Source organism: Nicotiana sylvestris, chromosome 3 (assembly GCF_000393655.2).
Source record: "Nicotiana sylvestris chromosome 3, ASM39365v2, whole genome shotgun sequence".
Classification (NCBI taxonomy): Eukaryota; Viridiplantae; Streptophyta; class Magnoliopsida; order Solanales; family Solanaceae; genus Nicotiana; species Nicotiana sylvestris.
Genome location: NC_091059.1, coordinates 66,724,350 through 66,749,242, shown reverse-complemented (window position 1 = coordinate 66,749,242; position 24,893 = coordinate 66,724,350). Strand labels below are relative to the sequence as shown.

Genomic DNA, 24,893 nt, shown 5'->3' with positions numbered 1-24,893 from the left:
ACCCGCAAGGGTACAAGGGAGTTTTTCCAATTAAAGGACAATCGAAACGGGATTGGTTTATTTATTTCAGAGTCGCCACTTGGGAGGTTTAGGGTGTCCCAAGTCACCAATTTTAATCCCGAATCGAGGAAAAAAATGACTCCATATTACAGTCTGCGTACCAGAAATCCGGATAAGGAATTCTGTTAACCCGGGAGAAGGTGTTAGGCATTCTCGAGTTCCGTGGTTCTAGCACGGTCGCTCAACTGTTATATTCGGCTTGATTATCTGATTTTATACAAATGTGAACTTATGTGCAAATTTTAACTTTTTACCGCTTTTATAATGATTATTATTGAGAATGTGAACATCGCTTAAAACATGTTTTTAGACTGCGTCACATGAAATTCACCCACAATCCGGAAAATGTTTTTATTTGACGTATTGGGATTTGGATTTGGGTCGCATGAAATGCACACCCAAGTTTAAGAAAGTAGATTATTAAACACGCACCTGAAGAGACTATCGTGTTATTATTTTGGGAAGGCCGTGAAATTCGCTAAACGGCTCTCCCGAATTCTAAGTAATTAACACATATATTTTGTGAGGGACCCGCAATCTGTGTGTTTTATTTGGCGAGGCTCATCTCGTTTTTTTTAAAAGGATAAACCTATAGTGACTACGTTTTCTATTAGGTTCGTCTCTACTTAATAAAAGCAAAAATGATCCTACTTAACTACATACTTGCCGGTTATTTATAGAAGGATTCCGAGTGCTAACGCAAAATCAGAAGCATGGCCATATACATAGGCTGCATATCGACTATTATGGGCCCAAACCCAGCCCACACAGTGTCGGCTAGGCCTGGGCCACTGCTTTCCGACGGAAGCCTTCTTGGTTCGTTCGACTTGGGCTCAACCTTCGTGATGTTGAGAAGTGCAGGTTTGTGTTTTTTTTTGTTCTAAAAGCAATGGTTTGCCAATTATAATGAGGCAGTTTATCGAAGGGAAATGAAATTAACTAACAAGGATAGCTTCCATACTTAACATGCATTAAAGGATATGCTAAACAAAATTAGCTAAAGTCTAAGATATAACCTACTGCACTGTGAATCCTTTTATCTAATAGCCTATATACACAATCTGACATCAAGTTACCATACATTGACATTCACTATGCATGAGGGCTACCTCCAGTATCCAAGCAAAAACGTAAACTATTATACATCACATGATATTTAATAAAACAGGCTATGTATAAAAATAACGTCTTCAACTCTTCTCTTTTGTATTCATGCTCCAACTTTCAAGTTACATTGACAGTGTATTAGTCGTGTACCTGGTATAGAAATCAAAAGAAGAAGGAGAATGATCAGCAACAGGCAACCAAACACAGCAACAGCAGATACACAGCAACAACAACCAGCCCAACAATGATGAAGCTCACAAGTGATCGAGCAATGAACAGACAATCCCAGAAACAGAGTAGAAAAACAGCAGGAAGCCCAGAATATCGAATGTAATAGCACCAGCAGTTTAACAATCACAAACAACTCAGCAGATAACCAAACAATTGGCCACCAAAAAAAAAAATCGACCAACTCGAACTCTTGTGTAGTTTTCAGACAATGTTGGTTACAATATTCTGAAATTTTTCTTTTTTTCCTTCTTTCTTTCAGTTTTTCAACTTAAAACCTCTCTCAAGACTAAAATGTCCAGCCCTTTTTATGTTCTGAAACAGCTCTATTTATAGGTAGAAATGGCAAGCACTCAGCTGCCTTGAACCCCTCCCCTCTTTCCTGCCCATAACTTCTTTTGTTTAAACTAATCAAAATATTCCCCATGCCCATCCATTCGACAGGCTTTCAGCCTGTATTTTCTGCCCAACAACATGGGCACCCCTTTTTTTATTCAATCAGCCTCATGCTAACAAGTTTGGCTCCCCACTATTATCTTATTTTAATCCTAATCCAGTACCCTATTTGTCAGCTCATTTAAACTAATCATTTCTGTTCTTTTTAACACCCAAATTAACCCTGTTAATCCCTGGTTATCACTGTCCTGACCCATTGCAACAATAGGGCATTTTTGAACTTCTGAAAGTTCAAATTTAGATCTGCCCTGGACTGAATCTTTTCAGTCGTTTTGCAATGCAAACAAACCAATTCCAAACAATGTCGGGCATTCAGTCAATGACAGGGTTCAATCAGTCATGTGAAGTTTTTAGTCCATTTGATCATTTAGTCATAGAAAATTATCGACGACGTTTATCAGGTCGACTATACTAATTATAACCAGGTATAACAAGTCGATTAAATAAACAATATGCACGGGGTCCTGAATAACTTTAGATAACTTTGCACAATACTGGGAGGCCATACGAATTATTTATATGACGACTACTCTAATCGAACATGTATGTCAAAGAATACATTCAAACATGCCCCGAAAACAATCGACCAAATAAAGGGCCTTACAAAGACGGAAGAAATTGGAATGAAAATACCAGAAATACCAAATAATCACAACAGAACATGCTAACGAACTCAATCAGTACTCAAATAAAACATAAAAGAAAAAAGAGAACTTACTGAAATGTTCAACCAAAGCCGACCCAGGTCCGCATTAGATTTGACTGTTTGAGGCCGAACAAACTTTAATCGGGGTGTTCTCACCGAGAACACCCTGATTAAGGTCTATTAGACCTCAAACCCCTATTAAAACTGGCCGGATTCCCCAGGTTCTGGTGTTCTAGGGTTTGGATCTTCAGATTTGAGATTCTAGGAGTTGTGGGTAGATTCGGACCAAACCAGGCTTGGTTTGGTCACAAGGGTAGTCAGGGGACTGTCTAGTGTGAATCTGGGGTGGTTTGGTGTAGATCGAGTCTTGTCTCGAATCTTCAAATGAAGATTCGAGAAGGTGGGGGAGGATTCGAGCCAAGCTGTAAGTGGATTTGGATTCAGGGGGTTGAGGTGCCTCAGGGGTGTAAAGGGGGTAGTCACCGGCGTCCTTGCCGCCGGCTTTAATGGTGAGGGAAAAGGGGGCGGCGTTAGGGTTTCATGGGGTTCGGGGTTTGGTGAAGAAGACGAGTGAAGGGGTGCTTGGATATGGGGTGTGGGGTATGATGGAGGGTTTATATACGGAAGGGGAAGAGAGATTGGAGCCGTTAGATCAAGTGATATGAACGGCTTGGATCTATTGGTGGGTAACAGGACGGGGTCGTTTGGTATGGGAACGGGGTCGTTTTGGTTTAGGTGAGGGGTTGGGTTGACCCGAGTAAATAGGTCAGGTTATGGGTGTATGTGTGGACCGTTGGATGAATATGATTGAATGGCTCAGATCAGATGCCTTATACGGCGTCGTTTCGGGATGTGCCTGGGCAGGCCTGGTTTGGACCGGATAGCAGACACGGTTTGGGCCTGTTGTTCTAATTTCTGGCCCAATCCGGGTATCCTCATTTTCCTTTGTTTTTCTATTTTAAAACCTCCTAAATAAAACAAAGTAAAATTATACACCCACAAATTAACATTTAATAAAAATCAACCAATGACAAGAAACACTTGTATATATATTTTTTTGATTTTCTTTTCTTTTGGAGTAATTCCCGTGAAGCAAAAATCACGTGCTTACAGATATTACGCTTTGCAATAATAAGTTACAATAGTGTTTCACTCTGTAGTATTACATTACGGTGATGTTACGCTTCGCAGTAATAAGTTACGACGATGTTGCACCCTGTAATATTTTACGTTGAATTTATCGTAACGTAATTGACATCAGTCAAAGGAAAATATTATTTGGGGATTATAAGGATTATGCTATTTCACAAGGGATTAGTAAATTCATCAAGGTGAAAGGGGGAACAAGTCTAAGAAAATGATTTTTTATCAAAATTTGGCCAATTTGGGATAAAATACTGGTCGAGCTATAATACCCGATAATTATGAACTAGTACCATGCAAGGTACCATATGACCACGGTTATATAATATATGAAGTGTATATAAAGTATATTAAAATAAGTAGAATTTTAAGTAATTTGAGATAATTTTTAAATTATGCAGGTAATTGGATAATTACCGGATAATGGGACATTACCCAATTACCTAATAAACGGATAAAGACTTAATAATAGCCACCACACCTCCCACGTGGCAACGAGCCACTAATGTGGCCTATGAATCTTAAGTCATAATGGCTTAGTGGCCATTTAAGGATTACAAGGCATTTACAAGCGTAAGACTCAAAAAGTTTATTTTTTTAACATCACAAAAATTTAGTTCTTCAATTCTATTCAACAATTGGTTTTATGTCAAACAAGATACTGTCAAACAAGAATTTAGTTCAAAGAACACTTACGCTCAAACAAGAATTTAGTTCTATGAACATTTACGGCTCAACCTCCATCCAGCGAAATTTCCAATGAAAATTCTTGCATCAAAACAATTCCAACGAAAATTGTTAGAGTCGTAGCAACGTAAACTTTTGCAGTTTTATAGGAGGGTGCAATCTTCTCCAAGAATACTATACGGAGTTTTTCCTGCTCCTGGTATGTTAAGTCCCTCCCTTCTTTCTTTTGGCATGGTCCAAATTATACTGAAGAAATGAGCAAATACAAAGTTGCCATAAATTACTCTATTAATAGAAATAGCAGGGGTATCTATATTCTTGATTTCCCATGAAAAATATTATTATCTTCTATTCATGGGTCCCAGAGTAATACATAGTTGAAAAAGTTTATTCGGAAGGAATATCGAGATTATTACGTATTTTTCATGCATTTCACACATTTATACATATGCATTGACCCATGACTAGATGGTATTATATATGCATATATTTGTATATTATATTTATAGGGGATACGGAAAAAAGGTTACGTCGTTATATAAGAACCACAACCTAATCAGCTGGTATATGATGATGATGTTGCCCACAGTGGCTGAAATATAATTCAGACGGCGTTATATGCACATATAAATATATGTATATGTATATGGGATATGGGAAGAGGTTACAACGTTATATACGCACCACCACCTAATCAGCTGGTATATGTTGATGATATTGCCCACAGTGGCCGAGATGATATGATGGGATGCTCTCACAGGCTGGTGATGTTATGAAACATGTACCTATGCACGACATGAAATTCATATGCATATGCATGACGCTAAAAGTAATTTATGATTTACAAAGTTATTCAGACTTACAGGTTGAGTCATATGTTCTATATTTCTTCCATGTCTCTTATGTATTTATTTATGTGCCTTTCATACTCGGTACATTATTCGTACTGATGTCCCTTTTGTCTGGGAACGCTGTATTTCATGCCCGTAGGTCCCGATAGACAAGTCGAGAGCCCTCTAAGTAGGTTATCAGCTATGCGGAAGATGATGGTGCACTCTATTTGCTTCAGAGTTGCTCGTTTGGTTAGTATGATTTAGACGTATATTGTTTGGTATAGCGGGACTCTGTTCCGACCTTTATGACATTTATGTACTCTAAGAGGCTTGTAGACATATGTCATGTACATAAAAGATTGTACGGCCTTGTCGGCCTATGTTTTGAATTTATAAAGGATCATGTTGGCCTATTAGGCCCGTATATCATGTGTATTTGATGATGTAATAAGAAAGACACGTTACATTAGTACTCGTATGAGTAAGGTACCGGGTGACCATCGTGGCCCATCGGTTTGGGTCGTGACAAAAGTGGTATCAGAGCAGTTATGTCCTAGGGAGTTTACAAGCCGTGTCTAGTAGAGTCTTGTTTATATGTGTGTCGTGCACCACACTTATAAGCAAGAGGCAACAGGGCATTTAGGATTGTCACTCTTTCTTCTTACTCTAGATCGTGTGGTAGAGCTCACTTATAAGAATTCAGATTCTGAATTTTTTTATTCGTAATAAGACGATACCTACATCCGGAAAGAAGGATTGGAAAGAGAGATAGTTGCGAAATAGCTGAGTCAGAGGAATTGGATTTTTGTAAGATGCCTACGATAAGTAAATATGAGGTCTTTAACAGATCATGGGTGTACTGAAAGGTGTAAGCTTTCTGATAATAAACCTTAAGGTAAGAATGTCTATCCATCTTTATGGTGAAGGACAATGAGAGATTAAGAATATAAGTACAAGTTTCAACAAGTAAAATGAGCAAGGTGAAAAAGAGTACGAGGTACCCAGTTAATGAAGGTTAACAACGTTTATAAATGAGGTAAAGGAACATATGCTTTTTGAGTTATATTCAATAGTAACAGAGGTATATACAATTGGTTGCACCCATTCCAAATATGCCCTATGTGGGTTAACGAAAGTAGTATAAGAAGATATAATGGATGAATTGATTGCGTCAGTTGATATTTCCGAAGGATATTGCAAATGTGCTAATAGATCTCTTTATGAGATACCTAGATGGTGCACTCTAAAATAGTGCAGCCAGATATGAGTACTACAAAGACATGTACTATAATCCTTGAAGGGATAAATATTACCTTAGTGTGGCTCGTGTCCCTAGTAAAGCGATAACGTTAAGAAACTTAAAGAGCCACTGGATGGAGCAAAGGAAAGCTTAAAGCGAAAGAATGTCGTATTGAAGTTTTCACAAGAAAAGAGATATGCAGAAATATTAGCAGAGTAATGAAAAGAGAGATAAGGAAGCATTATGAATAAGGTGTGATACATGGATGAAAACGATAAATTGTTATAGAACCTATAGTCAAATGAAGGAAGAGATGAAAGTGATGGGCCTTAAGACAACAAAAGAGTATAGGCCATAAGGTTATATCCTCATTTCGAGAAATAAGTTCGTGACTCCAACGCGACTACCAGAGGGGAGAGTTAATCCCTAGAGTAACAGAAATCAGTAGGGACTGGTAAATAAGATAAACTAAATATGAATTAGGGATAGAATGATTGGAAAGTACTTGTCATCATGGTAATTTCAGATTTTTTTCCGGCGGTAATAGAATGGACCACATAAGAAGATTCATGATGAATTCAGAGAATGGTCATTCAGGAAGACGCTTCCCTAGAGCAAGCAATGTGAGCAAAGATAAGCTTAAGAGACTGTATGTCCCAGTTACGCAAAGTGTCACCCTTGCGAGTAAGGGAATTTGTCATCTTTGGTACAGAAGGATCGCCGCAAGGCCAGTAAGGATCGTTGATGTTGAGAAACGGCGCTAAAGATGAAGAGAAAATATCTATAGGTAGATATTTGTGGTTTTAGCTTTTAGTGCACCCCTAAAGGGGGAATATGGAGTGATGTGGCATTAAGTCTGAATTAAGTGGTTCTAGTGACTATGGAATTGTAAATGAAGAATGTAATAAATGAATGAAGAATGAGATGACACTTATTCAAATTTTACAGAAGCGCTATGATTCAAGAATATAGTGCAAGCACGACGTCAAGGAGTGAAAGTAAAGATTCCTGCCCAAGCTGTTATTAATAAATAAGGAGCCAGTGCGAGATGTAAGTTAAAACAAAGTAAATAACCCAAGAAATATTACGAGGAATATTGATATGAGAATGGGCTAACGAGTAGGTAGTAATTGGTCAGGAAGATCCTAGTTATGGCTAACCAGGAGGTTACAGACGAGTCATTAGATCGTGTAAGATAAACATAGAAGAACCCAACATGGAGAATTCAGCCTTGGAGAATATCATTATAATACTTGAGATATATTCAAATGAGAGTCGGGGTAGTTAAAGGTACCGTATGAGTGTTACGGAGATAAAAGAAAATGCCATTAGAAAGGCAGTCAAAATATTAGTTCAGAAACAACCATACAAGCACAAGGGCGTGGAGATAAGTAACTACAGATAATTATAGGCAAGGAAGGACATCAAAAGGTCTGTCAAGTATACGATGTAATAGGCTCAAAACTTTACAAGAGTCAGAGGGTCTTCCATAAGTACTACGATGAAAGACTAGTTGAGGAAATAAGGAAGAAGGCTTTAACCTAGGCACAACGACCTAAAGAGGAAATGGTCATATAACAACAATCTTGCAACAACATTGCAAGCGTTCCAAAGGAAAGTGGCACCTACCATGGCTAATGAACAGGAAGTAAAAAAAATAAAAGTAATATTCGAGATCATACGAGTTGTATGAAAACTTTGGAAAGTGTGGGAACTAAGATAAGCTAAGTATGGATGCAACAGGGGGCAGAAAGACTAGGAAAAGTAATAGATTACGTTGAAGGAAAACTAAGATGGAACGGAAGAATTATTCGATCAATGATCCAGAGTTAGTACATTATGGATACACTCAAGATTTTGGAGCATTATCCGGGAAGCATATTTGTTGACAATCATACAGCTACAGAAGGCTCCAGTATAAGTTAAAAGAAAGAATTGAGACCAGGGCATAGACAAAGGATTGAATTGTTAGAAGATTGTATCATGGATATTCCATAACGCCCATGAAAGGCTAAGGTGATAACTGATAACATGAGCCACAGATCGGAAGATAGCTTAAGAATACATAAAGGCTGATTAGAAGGAACAGGAAACTAAAGAATTACATCACCAAAGTAAATCAGAAGTATAATTATTGGCCCTAGAACAATTATAGAAGTTGTGCTTGAGAACATGACAGAATCACTCTTAATATCAGATGTTCAAGAGAAATAACACAACAACCATAATCTATAATGGCTCTACAAGGAAACCAGTTAGAAGAAGTACCATCATCATAAGAAGTCAGTACGAAGCTCCCATCGGATTGTGTATGTACCATAGGTGCGAGTACTACAATAGAGCTTCAAGTTATGGACGTGAATTACACCTAGGTGGAAGCGAGATAATAAAAGAGATAGAAGATACGATGCGAGATTTTAAGGTAAGTAAGGTAAAGGTGAACAAGGTATGGGATACTCAAAGGCAGAAGATCGTGAATAGTCCATACTTCAGGATAGAAGGCTATAAGCATGGTATCCAATAATAGGAAATGATAGTGGCATCGTTAGCGGCATGTCTTCCAACCTATGATTTCTATGTACTGAGAGATCTAGTTAAGAGAGTAGAGAAGATTTGGAGACGATGTGATGTATCGCTTGATGTTCCAGAATAACATAAGAAAATCTATAGTTCAAGCAAGTTGAAGGAAAGTTGCGAGTATTATAAATGGATATTTATAGGTCGCAAGCTAAAGTATGGTAGAGTGACAAAGTTTTAAGAAAACACGAGTAAGGATGAGGAAAGGCAAGTGAAAAGGTGATGAGAAAGGATAAGTCCTTAGGATTAAGTCCATGAAAACAAGAGAGATAATGATTTCTGTAAGTTATTGAAAGTTCAGTATAGCCTGAATGACCTCAAAGGAATCTAAGATTAATAGCTTTTAAAAAGAATGAAATGCTGCCCTAATAGTAGAATAAGGTTGTAATTGTGATAGATAAAGAATGACATTTGGGCCTTCGATTGAGTAATGAATTAAAAAAAAAAAGCGAAAAAAGGGGTTCAGAAATTGTACGAGATTACAATACCCATGTAAGAGGATCACCTTGGGATGCTATAGAATACAGTTATTGAAGTACAGTAGCACCGCTAAATGGATCAGGAAAATTACTTCGAATATTCCTTGATGTAACGTGAGCCCTAGTGGCAAAAGTATTGCACCAAAAGTTTCAAGTTATCAGTGGTATATTATAGATCAATATTGAGGTAATTCAACAATGGATGGACAAAAGTTACAAAGTATGAGATGAGATTAGGCCGTCATTCTAAAGATGAGCATTAATGAGGAAGCATTAAAGGACTTAAATTTATTCAATGGAATAAGTAACGAGATTAAGCTGAGATTTGGTAGCAGACCTCAGCATCAATAAATTAAAGTAAGAGTTATGGTAGTAAATTCGTACGGATGGCTAAGCGGACCTATGCAATGAGATATAGCAATATTCGTGAATTCAACAAAGTACTGAGCGAAGAACTTCAGTATACTCATATATGCCCAAAGGGACATCTTATCAAGCTCTACATATGAATCCCAGAGATTGGGTACATTTACAAGGTCAAAATTGTACAGGTTGCATGATGAAAGGTAGTAACAGTTATGAGATTGGAAGGATTCTGACTACAAGTTGTGGTGTGAGAAGGAGGCCTAAGGGGGTAATGCCTTGGACTTTGGACTTATTCACAGAAGAGTCGCCTTGATGGCAAGGGAAGTTCTAAAGTAATCGGAAGATATAAGTTATAAAAATAATAAGTGCATCAGTCAACATTCGAGGACGAATATTTCAAAGGGGGGAATAATGTTACGCCCCGCAATATTATGATTGATGTTACGTCCTGCAGTATTAAGTTACGACAGTGTTGAACCCGACAGTATTACATTACGGTGATGTTACGCTTCGCAGTAATATGTTACGACGATATTGCACCCTGCAGTATATTACGTTGAATTTGTCGTACGGTAATTGACATTAGTCCAAGGAAAATATTATTTGGGGATTATAGCGATTATGCTATTTCACAAGTGATTAGTAAATTCATGAAGGTTAAAGGGGGAGCAAGTCTAAGAAAATAAATTTTTGTCAATGTTTGGCCAATTTGGGATAAAATACGGGTCGAACGATAATACCCGATAATTATGAACTAGTACCATCCAAGGTACCATATGACCACAGTAGTGTAATATATATTGTGTACAAAAAGTATATTAAAATAAGTAGAATTTTAAGTAATTTGAGGTAATTTTTAAATTATGCGGGTAATTGATTAATTACCGGGTAACAGGATATTACCCAATTACCTAATAAGTGGATAAAGATTTAATAATACCCACCACACCTCCAACTTGGCAATAAGGCACTAATATGGCGTATGACTCTAAAGTCATAGTGACTTAGCGGCCATTTAAGGATTATAAGGCATTTACAAGTGTAAGACTCAAAAAGTCTATTTTTTTAACATCACCAAAATTTAGTTCTTCAATTCTATTCAAGAATTGGTTCTATTCAACAATTGGTTTTATGTCAAACAAGATACTGTCAAACAAGAATTTAGTTCAAAGAACACTTACGCCCAAAAAAGAATTTAGTTCTATGAACACTTACGGCTGAACCGCCATCCATCAAAATTTCCAACGAAAATTCTTTCATCCAAACAATTTCAACAAGAATTTTTAGAATCGTTGCAGCGTAAAATTTTGCAGTTCTATAGGAGTACGGTGCAATCGTCTACAAGAATACTATACGGAGTTTTCCCTACTGCAGGTATGTTAAGGCCTTCCCTTCTTTCTTTTGGCATGATTCAAATTATACTGAAGAAACGAGCAAATACACAGTTGCCATAAATTAATCTATTCATAGAAATAGCAGGTGTATCTATATTCTTGATTCCCCATGAAAAATATTATTATCTTCTATTCATCTGTCCCAGAATAATACATAGTTGAAAAAGTTTATTCGCAAAGAATATCGAGATTATTACATATTTTTCATGCATTTCACACATTTATACACGTGCATTGACCCATGACCATATGACGTTATATACGCGTATATATAGGGGATACGGGAAAAAGGTTACGGCGTTACATACGCACTGTCAAAACCCAAACCGATGGGCCGCGACGGGTGCCCGAGTCCTATCTGTCAAACACCCCTAAGCATGCGTCTAAGATATGAACCTATATAGTATCTGCTGCATTACGAAAATAATATACGTGAAGGAAACTTGCCATCAAGGCATATGTACGTATACGTGCAGAATACAGTGGATGAGCCGGCAAGGCTGTTATAGACAATTATACATCCAAAACTGAAAGCCGACAAGGCCACATACAACCCAACTAGACATACGGTCAACAGACCTCTAATGAAAACATAATTGTGTAAAGACGGGACTGAGCCACATCATACCCATATATATATACAATCGTATCGTACCAACCTCAAAAGCAGCAAGCAGCTCCGGATCAAGTGGAGCACGCCAGCTTGCCTACCTGCACCTGCGAGCATGAAACGCTGGCCCCGTGAAATAGGGCATTAGTACGAAAAATGTACTGAGTATGTAAGGCGTGAAAATAAGTACGTAAAAGACATAGACGAAACATGGAATACAAAAATACCTTTAAATCTGAACAACTCTGGAAATTTTGAAATGTTTATAATGTCATGCACATGCGTATAAATGTCATGCCATGCATAGGTATAGTTATACATAATATCATCAAGCCACTTAGGGCATCCCATCATATCGCCTCGGCCACTGTGGGCAACATTATCAACATATACTTGCTGATCAGGTGGTGTGCGTATATAACGCCATAACCTCTTTTCATATCCCATATACACATATATACATATATACGTGTATATAACGCCGTTTGAATCATATTTTAGCCACTGTGGGCAACATCATCATCATATACCAGCTGATTAGGTGGTTGTGTGTATATAACATCGTAACCTCTTCCCATATCCTATATACATATATTTATAAATATACGCGTATATAACGTCATCTGGTCATGGGTGAATGAACATGAGTGAAATGCATGTAAAACACGTAATAATCTCAATATTTATTCTGGATAAACTTTTTCAACTGCGTGTTATTCTGAGACCCATGAACAAAAGATAATAATATTTCTCATGGGGAATCAAGAATTTAGACACCCCTACTATTTCTATGAATAGAGTACTTTATAGAAACTGTGTATTTGCTCGTTTCTTTAGTATAATTTTGACCATGCCAAAAGAAAGAAGGGAGGACCTTAACATACATATTCCTGGAATTATTCGAATGAAATAAAGCTTCTGCTTCAGTGAAATATGTTGAACGAGATTTTCTTGAATTCTTCGAAATTTTTGGACCGAAATTGTTCTGCTTTCACATCCGGGTGTAGTTAGCTCCCAACGTTATTTGTTCTTATTGTTGAAAAGAGATACGACTTTAAATGCGATGTTTGAAATTTGCTATTGTTGTATTCTGTTCCTAATGGCCAACGTTTGGAATTGAATTTTCCAAGAGCAAGAACAATGTTCTGTTATTTAAATTGCAAAGTCTAATAATGACCACTAGTCTTATTTGCTAAGACTCAACACTTAAGTCATTTTCTAATTAGCCATCTGGCCAAAAGTGACTACTTAATCACTTTCAATTTCGTGGCTTCTTGCCATGTGGGTAGGTGGTTTTATTTTATTAATTTTTCTTATCCACTTATTAGTTAATCGGGTAATGTTCTGTTACCCGATAATTAATTAATTACCCGCATAATTTAAAACTTACCACAAATTACTTAAAATTCTATTTATTTTTTTAAAATGCTTCACATATACTTTATATATTATACTACTGTGGTCATTTGGTACCTTCCATGGTACTAGTTCATAATTATCGGGTATTATCGCTCGACCCGTACTTTATTTCAAATTGACCATTTTCATCGAAACTCGTTTTCTTTAATCAGTGTACCCCTTTATCCTTCATAACAATTATTTATTGCTTTTTATAAATACAAGTACGTTTATTTCAAGATGATCTCATCCCCGAGTCTACGTCGGTTAACTGAAAAAAAAATTTTAACGTACGAAAATGGCGAGATGTATCATCATTCCAGCCTTAGAAACATTCGTCCTCGAATGTTCCAGTCCTTGTGATCAATATAACTTTGGCAGGGTCATCTTTTGTAACAACACTACTACCAACTTTCCCCGTAGAAGCTTAATAATTCACTGACACACAGGACCATAATTACGAATAACGATAATGGCTTCACACAAGCAACGACAATAACCAACACAAGGATTAATACACCTACCTTATGATTATATGATTATGACGTCACAGTCGGACCCTTCTCTGGAGGAGGAAATAGGTAGGGATATCTAGACTTCATGTTTTCCTCGACCTCCCAAGTCATTTCTTCCACATTATTATTTCTCCAAAGTACTTTTAGGAGGCTACCTCCTTATTACGCAGCTTGCGGATTTGTCGCTCTAGAATGGCAATCGGAACTTTCTCGTATGATAAGTCTTCTGTAATTTGTACATCATCCGTGGGTACCACTCGGGTAGGATCGCCAATGCACCACTGTAACATAGATACGTGAAAAATCGGATGGACAGACTCCAATTCCGAGGGCAATTCTAACTCATAAGCTACTTGGCCCCCTCTCTGAATGATTCTATAAGGCCCAATATACCGTGGGCTAAGTTTGCCTTTCTTGCCAAATCTAATCACACCCTTCATAGGCGACACCTTTAAGAATACCCAGTCATCAACCCCGAACTCTAAATCTCGACGTCGCACGTCAGAATATGACTTCTGACGACTCTAAGCTGTCAATAGTCGATCCCGGATAAGCTTTACTTTTTCTATGGCTTGCTGAACCAGGTCTGGCCCGTGTAATTCAGATTCTCCAATGTCGAACAACCCTATAGACGACCTACACTTTCGTCCATAAAGAGCGTCATATGGAGCCAACTGAATGCTGGAATGGTAACTATTATTATAAGCGAACTCAATAAGTGGCAGATGATCATCCCAGCTACCTTTGAAATCTGTTACACAAGCTCGTAACATATCCTCCGGCGTTTTAATAGTACGCTCAGCTTGTCCGTTTGTCTAGGGATGAAATGTTGTATTAAGACTTACTTGAGTCCCCAATCCCTTATGGAAAGACCTCCAGAAGTTAGCTGAAAATTGAGCTCCTGTATCCGAGATAATAGATACAGGGACACCATGCAGTCATACTATCTCCTTGATATAAAGCCTCGCATAATCTTCTGAGGAATATGTAGTTCTAACGGGCAGAAAATGGGATGACTTTGTGAGCCTATCCACAATCACCCATATGAATTTAACTTACGCTGGGTAAGAGGTAAGTCTACGATGAAGTCCATATTAATTATTTCCCAATTCCAAGTCAGAATCTCCAAAGCCTACAATAATCCACCGGGTTTTTGATGCTCAATCTTAACCTGCTGACAGTTAGGGCACTGAGCAACAAATTCTGCTATATCCTTTTTCATTCCGTCCCACCAATATATTTTCCTGATATCATTATACATCTTTGTCACTCCTAGATGGATAGAATAACAGGAATAGTGAGTTTCTCCCATAACATGCCGACGCAGCCCTGCGACATTGGGCACACACAATCGTCTTTGATATCCGAGGACCCCATCTTGTGTAATTCCAAATGGTGTCTTCTCCTTCTGAAGGGTGTTATTCTTATAATGAACTAACACAAGATCCTCGTACTAGCATTCCTTTACTTTATTTACTAATGAGGATGTTGTCGTATCCTGAAGAGTAATTCCAATATCACCTGAGTCTAGTAACCGTACTCCAAGACTAGCTACCTAATGAACCTCATAGGCTATTCCCCTCTTTTATGAACGCAAATACGACATGCTACCCATAGATCTACGGCTGAGAGCATCGGCAACTATGTTTGTGTCACGCCCCAAAAACCGAGGGGCGCGACCGGCGCTCGACTGGGTAGCCCCCAGCCAAGCGAACCTGGGTGCTTTTCCTATTCCACGTGATACCCTGCGTTTCCATCACCCAATACCAAGTGAAGTAGACATTTATAAATTTAAACACATTCTTACGAGATTTACATAACATACATAGTTACTTAGCGTGGTTTACAAGTTATACTGCCCAAAATACATAAGTACATAACCCATATTTCCTGTCTACGGAGCCTCTAAATACAACTGAAGAATAATACAGAAATGCCGGCAACAAGGCTCTGGCTATACATTACACAAGTACCAAAATAAGACCCCGGGAAGAAAGCGGCATGAGCCACGCAGGGCCCCAAGAGGAAAGGGGCTCACCAATTCAGCTGACGGGAGGTGAAGGAGTGCTACTATCGGTGGGCTGGAGTACCTGTTATGGAACCACCTACAATCATAACAAGAATGTAGCGCCCCCAGCAAAAGGGACGTCAGTACATTTGAATTGTACTGGTATGTATAAACAAACTTTACCCCAAGTAAAATCAAGAAATACACAGACAACAAATAATAATAGAATCAATAATCAAATGCACACGAAAGGAACAACCAAAGCCAAGCAACTCCACAATCTCTCCTTTTCCCCTTTCAATATTATTTCATCACATCAATGGTTTCACAACTTTCACATATTTTTATTTCAATAGTGATTTTGATCACTTTTCCACCCTTATTACCTCGGCCACCCTTATTACCTCGTCCACCCTTATCACCACATCCCACACCTTATTACTTCGTGGTGCGGCGCGCAACCCGATCCCACCGGACAATCATATTTCACACAACAACAACAATAATTCACAAAGAGTTTTCATAAACATCAATACCAATTCCAACATATACAATAACCCGTACACAATTCAAGTCACAACGATAATTGCCCACAACAAGTCACGTATGATATTGCCACAGTTATTTCAATTGTATCAATTACATTTTCTTTCCATCGTTTGTTCCACAACTCTTACCACGTAACACACATTTTCTTTCCATCGTTTGTTCCACAACTCTTACCACGTAACACATTCATACCCACACGCACTTGTGTTATTGCCATTTTACTCACACCATAATAGCGGAAAACATAACCAACAACGTTCAAGGCACATTAATCACAGGGTGACTTTACAAAGGTTAAAGTTACCAATTACTCGTACACCAACAAGGTGACTTTACTCGTACACCAACAAGGTGACTTTACAAAGGTTAAAGTTAGCCATACATACCTGGAGTCGAATTATCTTTTTAACTTCTACTTTCAATTCACCAACAGACTAGTACCGTCAATCTAGTTCACAAGTTAGCACATATAACATAGAATTGAAGTTCACAAACTCAGGCCGAACTTACTTAGGTTTCCAACCCCTCTTTTGCAAATCTTTAGTTCTACCCAATTCCTCTTACTAGATTCTAGGTTTTAAAGGATATGCATGTGTATCTCAACTTTCATTTTCAAGAATTAACGCATGAGAGTCCCCGTTTTTGTTTAAATCTGAAAACAATGAAAAAGGGTTGGGGATTTTACCTTCAAGAACGGAGATGAAGACAATTACTTGAAATTCCCCGGCCCGAGTGACTTTGAAAAATCAAATTGATGGAGACAAGACTTTCTTTCTCAAGAATCACCTCTTCCCTCTCTCTAGTTTTGTTCAGAAAATAGGTTAAAATAAGGGGCTGGGGTGTTTTATTAAAAAAGGGGTCTGGTTTAAAATTTAGAAAATTAGAGCTCGAGTTAGGTATCTGATCGCACTTTGCGATCGCAGAGTGGAAATGCGGTCCGCAAAATGGACCGCAAAAGTGCTTCCAAAGTCTGAAGACACTGCCTAGGTATGCGGCAGAAATGCGGTCCGCGTACTCGTTCTGCGGTCGCATAATGCACCGCAGAACTGCCCCTCACAAAAATTTCAAGGGAAATATGCGATGACTATGTGGTCCGCATATCGGTTATGCGATCGCATATCAGGTCGCAGATTTAACCTCCAATTCGACCAATACACTGACTCACTTTGCGGCGATTATACGGTTCGCATACCTAATATGCGACCGCAGAATCGCATTTTCTGGAAAACATTATTTCTTGACTTTTTATAGCATAGATTAGTACAAAAGGTCCGAACTATCGGGTTTTGAGTACAAGTTTTCACATGGCCTTACATCCTCCCCCACTTAAAATTATTCGTCCTCGAATGAGGATTTTGGAAATCGGTTGGTTTTGAAAACATGAAATGCAAACTCCTTTTTTTGAAATATTTTGCTAGAGTTTCGTTTGTAATTAGACTTATCTACCTGTCAAAGATCCCCCTAAACATTATTTCCAAGCACCATTACGCTATCCCTATTATCCCTACAACTGGTATACAATTCATTACCTCAACACCTGCACATAATTTGGCCACTTCAATGAGTTCCATACAGTCCAACCACTTCAATACACTATACGCATTTCAATTAATCATTACCAATTTACACTATCTTTAATCACTCACTTATCACATGAGTTCTTATAAAACTTTCACTTACCAAAAAGGGGCTTGCGCATGACTCAATTAATCACAACACATACAATTCTTGCACAACTTGAGAAATTACAATAGTAAATCATTTTGGGGAAGAATATGGGGTGTCTTTGCACCAGATTGAACACAACATCAATTTACTTAGAGACAAGAGTTTGCACGATCACTACTAGACTTGTTCAAACAGATGGGGAGATTTTTCTTTCATTTCACTTTCCGCTTCCCACGTGGCTTCCTGGACTTGTTGACTTTGCCATAGCACTTTAACTGAAGCAACTTCCTTGTTTCTCAATTTGCGGACTTGCCTATCAAGAATAGCGACCGAAATTTCTTCATATGATAACTCTTCATTGACCTCAATAGCCTCGATTGGCACGATGGTGGATGGGTCTCCAACCACTTTCTTTAACATAGACACATGGAACACCGGGTGCACTAATGACATTTCGGGGGGCAATTCCAATATATAAGCTACCTGTCCTATCCTTTGAGTGACCCGATACGGCCCGACATATCTAGGACTCAACTTCCCTTTCTTCTCGAATCGCATGATGTTATGCCCCACAGTATTACGACGATGTTACACCCTGTAGTATTGTACGTTAAATTTGTCGTAAGGTAATTGCCATTAATCCAAGGAAAAGATTATTTGTGGATTATAGGGATTATAAGTGATGAGTAAATTCGTGAAGGTAAGAGGGTAAGTAATATTGAAGAAATCGATTTTTTGTTGAAGTTTGGCATTTTGAGATAAAATACGACCCGAGTTAAAATGCCTTATATTTATGGACTAGTACCATGCAAGGTACCCCATAGCCATAATAGTAAGGTGTATAAAGTATATTAAAAATAAGAATGATTTTAAGTAATTTGAGATAATTTTTAAGTTATGCGGGTAATTGATTAATTACCGGGTAATAGGACATTACCCGGTTAACTACTAAAATTGGGATAAGATTAAAACCCCACCCCCAAAATGTGGAGGCAAAAACCTCCATAATAAATGACTCATTAGTCAATATTGGGAATAGGTGACAACAAACTAAGAAACAAGTCTTGAAATTCAAAAAAAAGTTACATACTTATCTTACAAATTAAAAGATATATATCTTCAACACTTAAGATATTAGGAAGGCTTTTCATAAAACATTCCATTTCAAGAACGTGAACTACTCCATTATATCAAATCTAATTCCATTTCAAAAATGTAATTCCATTCCAAATCTAATTCCATTCCATTCAAACCATAAAGGTAATATAGCAATTTAGTATTCCATTCCATTTAAAAGCTTTAAACAGAAGCAAAAACCCAAACGTTGGAACTAAGATTACATCTCATTTGGTATTTGGTCTTAAGGCAAAAAACGTGAGAAGCAGAATGACAATTTCATCCAAATTGCAACAAATCAAGCAAGATTTCGTTCCTCAATTTCAAAGTGCAGAAGCTTAATTCGATTTTTAGGGTTCAATCTACGAAGGATTCCAACGGAATATTATACGGAGTTTTTCCTACTCCAGGTATGTTAAGGCTATCCCTTCTTTCTTTTGGCATGATCCATACGATACGAACGAAACGTGCAAATGCACAAATTCCATGAGTTACTCTATTCATAGAAGTATTAGAGATATCTATGTTCTTGAAATTCCATGTGTCATAATATTTTATCATATGTTCATGGGTCTCAGAAAAATACGAAAGTTGAAAAGATGTTACTTTATGATATTGCTCAAGAGGCAAAGTGGTCTAATGACCTTCCGAATGATTTTATTGATGTACTTTTCATGCATTGAATTCATGTGCATTGACCCATGACCAGGTGGTGTTATATACGTGTATATATGTAAATATATGTATATGGAATGGAAAAAGGCTACGGCGTTATATACGCACCACCACCTGATCAGCTGGTATATGATGATGATGTTGTCCACAGTGGCCGAAATATGATTCAAACGGTGTTATATATGCATATATATGTAAGTATGATTCAAACGGCATTATATACGCGTATATATGTATGTATATATGTATATGGGATATGGTAAAGGTTATGGCGTTATATACGCACCACCACCTAATCAGCTGGCATACGATGATGATTTTGCCCACAGTGGCCAATATGATATGATAGGATGCCCTCAGAGGCTAATGATATTATGGAATATGTACCTATGCACGACATGACATTCATACGCATATGCATGACGTTAAAGTAATTTATGATTTACAAAGTTATTCAGACTTACAGGTTGAGTCATGTACTCTATATGTCTTCCATATCTCTCATGTATTAATTTATGTGCCTTACATACTCAGTACATTATTCGTACTGACGTCCCTTTTGCTTGGGGACGCTGCATTTCATGCCCGTAGGTCCCGATAGACTGATTGAGAGCCCTCCAAGTAGGCTATCAGCTCAGCGAAAGATGTTGGTGCGCTCCATTTGCTTCGGAGTTGCTCGTTTGGATAGTATGATTTAGACGTGTATTGTTTGGTATGGAGGGACTCTGTCCCGACCCTTATGACATTTACGTATTCTTAGAGGCTTGTAGACATATGTCGTGTACATAAAAGATTGTACGGCCTTGTCGGCCTACGTTTTGAGTTTATAAAGGATCATGTTGGCCTATTAGGCCCGTATGCATGTGTATATGATGATGTATTAAGAAAGATACATTATGTTGGTACTCAGTTGTGTAAGGTACCGGGTACCTGTCCCGGCCCATCGGTTTGGGTCATGACACATGACTCCCTTCATAGGAGATACCCTCAAGATCACCCAATCATCTACTTGGAATTCCAATTTTCTTCGACAAATGTCCGCATAAGATTTCTGGTGACTCTGAGCAGCTTTCAGCCTTTCCTGAATGATTTTATCTTTTTCCATAGCCCGGTGCACGAGATCTGGCCCTAATAATTCTGCTTCACCCACTTCGAACCATCCAATCAGAGACCTACATCTCCTCCCGTACAATGCCTCAAACGGGGCCATCTGAATGCTAACACGGAAGCTGTTATTGTAAGAAAATTCTATAAGTGGCAAGTGATCATCCCAATTACCTTTGAAATCCAAGACATAAAACCGTAACATATCTTCAAGCGTCTGAATAGTCCATTCCGCTTGACTTTTAGTCTGGGATGGAAAGCCACGCTGAGATTCACCTGAGTACCCAAACCTTGCTGAAATTTCTTCCAAAAATTAGTTTTGAACTGGGCCCCTCGATCTGAAATAATAGAAAGTGGAGTGCCATGAAGCCTTACTATTTCCTTGATATACAGTTGAGCATATTGTTCTGCAGTATCCGTGGACTTGACTAGCAAGAAGTGAGCTGATTTGGTGAGTCGAACTTGCGCTAAGTGTGAGGTAATCCTACCACGAAATCCATGTTGATCATCTCCTATTTCCACATTGGTATTTCCATAAGCTGAGTTAACCTACCGGGCCACTAGTGCTCAGCTTTTACTTACTGACAATTTGGACATTTAGATACAAAGTCCGCCACACCCCTCTTCATAGCGTTCCACCAATAAATTTCCTTGAGATCACGGTACATTTTCGTAGAACCTGGGTGCATGGAATACCTGGAATTATGAGCCTCCGCCATTATCCTCCCCCGAAGATTATCCACATCTGGAACACATAGCCTACCTTGACATCGTAATACACCATCCTCACCACCGAGTGAAAATGTCGAAGTCTTGTTATTCAAAACTGCCTCCTTCATCTGTGCTAATGCTGGATCAATGAGCTTCTTTTCCTTGACTTCCGCTACCAGTGACGATTCTGCTCCATTACACACCATAACCTTCCCCTTGTCTGAGGTCGAAATACGAACCCCTAGACTGGCCAATTGATAAACCTCCCGAGCCAAAGGCCTCTGATCCGCTCCTAAATGAGCCAAACTACCCAGGGACTTCCGACTGAGAGCGTCGGCCACCACATTCGCCTTCCCTGGATGGTATAAAATATGCATATCATAATCCTTGATCAATTCTAACCACCGCCGCTGCCTTAAATTCAACTCTTTCTGCTTGAACAGATATTGGAGACTCTTGTGGTCTGAGAACACATCCACATGGACCCCATAAAGATAATGCCGCCTTATTTTCAAGGCAAATACAACTGCCGCAAGCTCCAAATCATGCGTCGGATAATTCTTCTCGTGATTCTTGAGTTTCCTTGGATTATACGCTATAACCTTCCCATGTTGCATCAACACACACCCCAAACCGACCCTGGAGGCATTGCAATAAACCACAAATCCTTTCGTGCCTTCCGGCAAGGTCAATATCGGTGCCGAGGTAAATCTCGACTTCAATTCCTGAAAACTTTTCTCACAAGCGTCGGACCATTGGAACTTAACTGCTTTCTTCATCAACTTTGTCAAAGGGGGAGGGGGGCGAGGGTAGAGAATCCCTCCACAACCCTCCGATAATATCCCGCTAAACCCAAGAAGCTATGGATCTCTGTCGGGGTCGTGGGTCTAGGACAATCATTTACTACTGCAATCTTCTCGGCATCCATCTGAATCCCTTTACTGGAAACAACATGGCCCAGAAAGGTAAAGGACTCCAACCAAAATTCACATTTTGAAAATTTAGCATACAACTGGTGCTGATAAAGGGTCTGCAGAACTGCCCTGAGGAGATCGGCATGATCCTCCTGGCTCCACGAATAAACAAGGATGTCATCAATGAAAACAATCACAAAGGAGTCTAGAAATGGCTTGAAGACCTGATTCATAAGATCCATGAAAGTTGTCGGGGCGTTGGTTAGCCCAAAAAACATGACCAAGAATTCAAAGTGACCATAGCGAGTTCTGAAAGCGGTCTTAGGAATATCCTGTTCTCTGATCTTCAATTGGTGATACCCGGACCGTAGATTAATTTTGGAAAAGAACCTCGCACCTTGCAATTGGTCGAACAAATCATCTATCCGAGGCAAAGGATATTTATTCTTGATGGTGACCTTGTTAAGCTGCCGATAATCAATACACATCCGGAGCGACCCATCCGTCTTTCTGACAAAAAGAACCGGGTCACCCTATGGTGACACACTTGGCCGTATGAACCCCTTTTCTAATAAATCATTCAGTTGTTCCTTTAACTCCCTCAACTCCGCTGGCGCCATTCTGTATGGTGGAATAGATATCGGTCACGTATCTGGCAATACATTAATCCCAAAATCAATCTCTCTATCTGGCGGGATCTCTGGAAGCTCGTCCGGAAACACTTCAAGAAACTCCTTAACGACTGGCACAGACTCGGGGACAGACACTTTTGAAGTGGTGTCCGCCACCCAGACCAAATGGTAGATACACCCCTTCCTAATCATCTTTGAAGCCTTAAGGTAGGAAATAAACCTACCTTTCGGCACCACACCATTTCGCTTCCACTCAATAACCGGCTCATTAGGGAACTCGAGCCTCATGACTCTCGTTCGGCAGTCAAGTTTAGCAAAGCACGAATAAAGCCAGTCCATTCCCATAATCATATCAAAATCCACCATTTCAAGCTCAATGAGATCGGCCGTGGTAGCACGACCACATACCATGACAACGCAATTCCTATAAACTCGCGTGGCTGTAATAGAATCACCAACCGGAGTCGATACATAGAACGGCTCATGAAGCTGTTCGGGTTCTACCCCAAAACTTGAAGCAATGAATGGGGTGACATAAGACAAAGAGGACCCCAGATCAACAAGAGCATAACAATCAATGTCCTGAACAGATAAGATACCTGTAGCAACATCTGGGGAGGCCTCTACACTCTAGCGACCAGTCAAGGCATAAAACCGGCTGGATACACCTCTACCACGAGCTCCACCCCTAACTACACCGCGCCCTACTGGGGCGGGAGGACCCACGGATGATATGGCAGCTGAAGAACCGGATGACTGAGAAAATCCCCCACCTATGCCCTGACTGGGAGCACGATAGTCCCGATGGATATGACCTCTCGCCCTGCATCTATAACACAGCGGAATATCCAAATAACAAGTCTCGGAATGGAACCTCCCACACTTGGGGCATGAAGCCCTCCCCTGCTGCAGTGATCTTCCTCCGGGACGACCGGAATGATGGGGTCTCCTACTATCTGAACCTGATCTCAAGTGATTGCCCTACTGATAACTATGCATTGATGACAGTGCGGTTGCTGAGGACTGGGCTTATGACTAGGACGGCCCTGATGGCCCTCTCCCCGGAACTGGTCTCCCTGAGTGACCTATTGATCGGGCCCTGCTGCTACTCTCCCTTTCTGCCCGTATTTTCAAATTCCTAGCCTCTGTGGCCTGAGCGAACCCAAAATCTTCCCACAATTGATATCTGAGTGTAAGGCCGTTGTAGCAACCTCTTTCACCACCAAAGGACTAAGACCCTGAACGAATCGCCGAACTCGAGCATCCATGATCGACACTAACTGAGGAGCATACTTGGACAACCTCACAAACTCCATGTGGTACTCCCAAACACTCATACTGCTCTGCTTGATTACCTCAAACTCTGTGGCATGGGCCGCCATTATGTCGGCAGGCAAGAAGTGGTCCATGAATGCATCTACAAACTCATCCCATCTAGTCGGAGGTATTCCCTCCCTACGAGAATCCTACCACATCTCGAACCACGAATATACTGCTCCCCCCAACCTGTATGAAGCCAACTCAACCTGTGCCCGTGAACTCTGGAGGGGCCAACCGCAAAAACTAGTTGACTCAGGAGCTGGCGGAATCCTCTGGGGGGTGCAGGGGCATCATGAGATTTCTGGGCCTGAGCGGCCACTAACTGGGTCAACAGCTGGATGGCTCCTCTAAGGTACCCATCAGAAACCTCGGGACCGGAAGCTTGAATTGAATCAAGATCAGGAATATCAGCGGGAGGGATGGTAGCACCCTCTGCCGCAGCTGGAACAGGAATACT

At 39.5% G+C, this 24,893-nt stretch overlaps 1 protein-coding gene across 1 annotated transcript; it reads right to left on the bottom strand.

Moving 5' to 3' along the window:
- Positions 1-23,128: 23,128 nt before the first annotated feature.
- Positions 23,129-24,498, bottom strand: LOC104218450 (uncharacterized). Its single transcript, XM_070169244.1, has 2 exons — positions 24,328-24,498; positions 23,129-23,698 (listed from the first exon to the last, which is right to left on the bottom strand). Exons 1-2 carry the CDS (start codon positions 24,496-24,498, stop codon positions 23,129-23,131), a joined length of 741 nt encoding a protein of 246 aa, XP_070025345.1.
- Positions 24,499-24,893: the final 395 nt, after the last annotated feature.

Coding starts and splice junctions, on each gene's coding strand:
- LOC104218450 (XM_070169244.1), bottom strand. CDS start 24,498: ATGGCGGCCCATGCCACAGAGTTTGAGGTAATCAAGCAGAGCAGTATG. Junction 23,699..24,327: donor GTCCTTTGGTGGTGAAAGAG/GTTGCTACAACG, acceptor TTATCTGTTCAG/GACATTGATTGTTATGCTCT.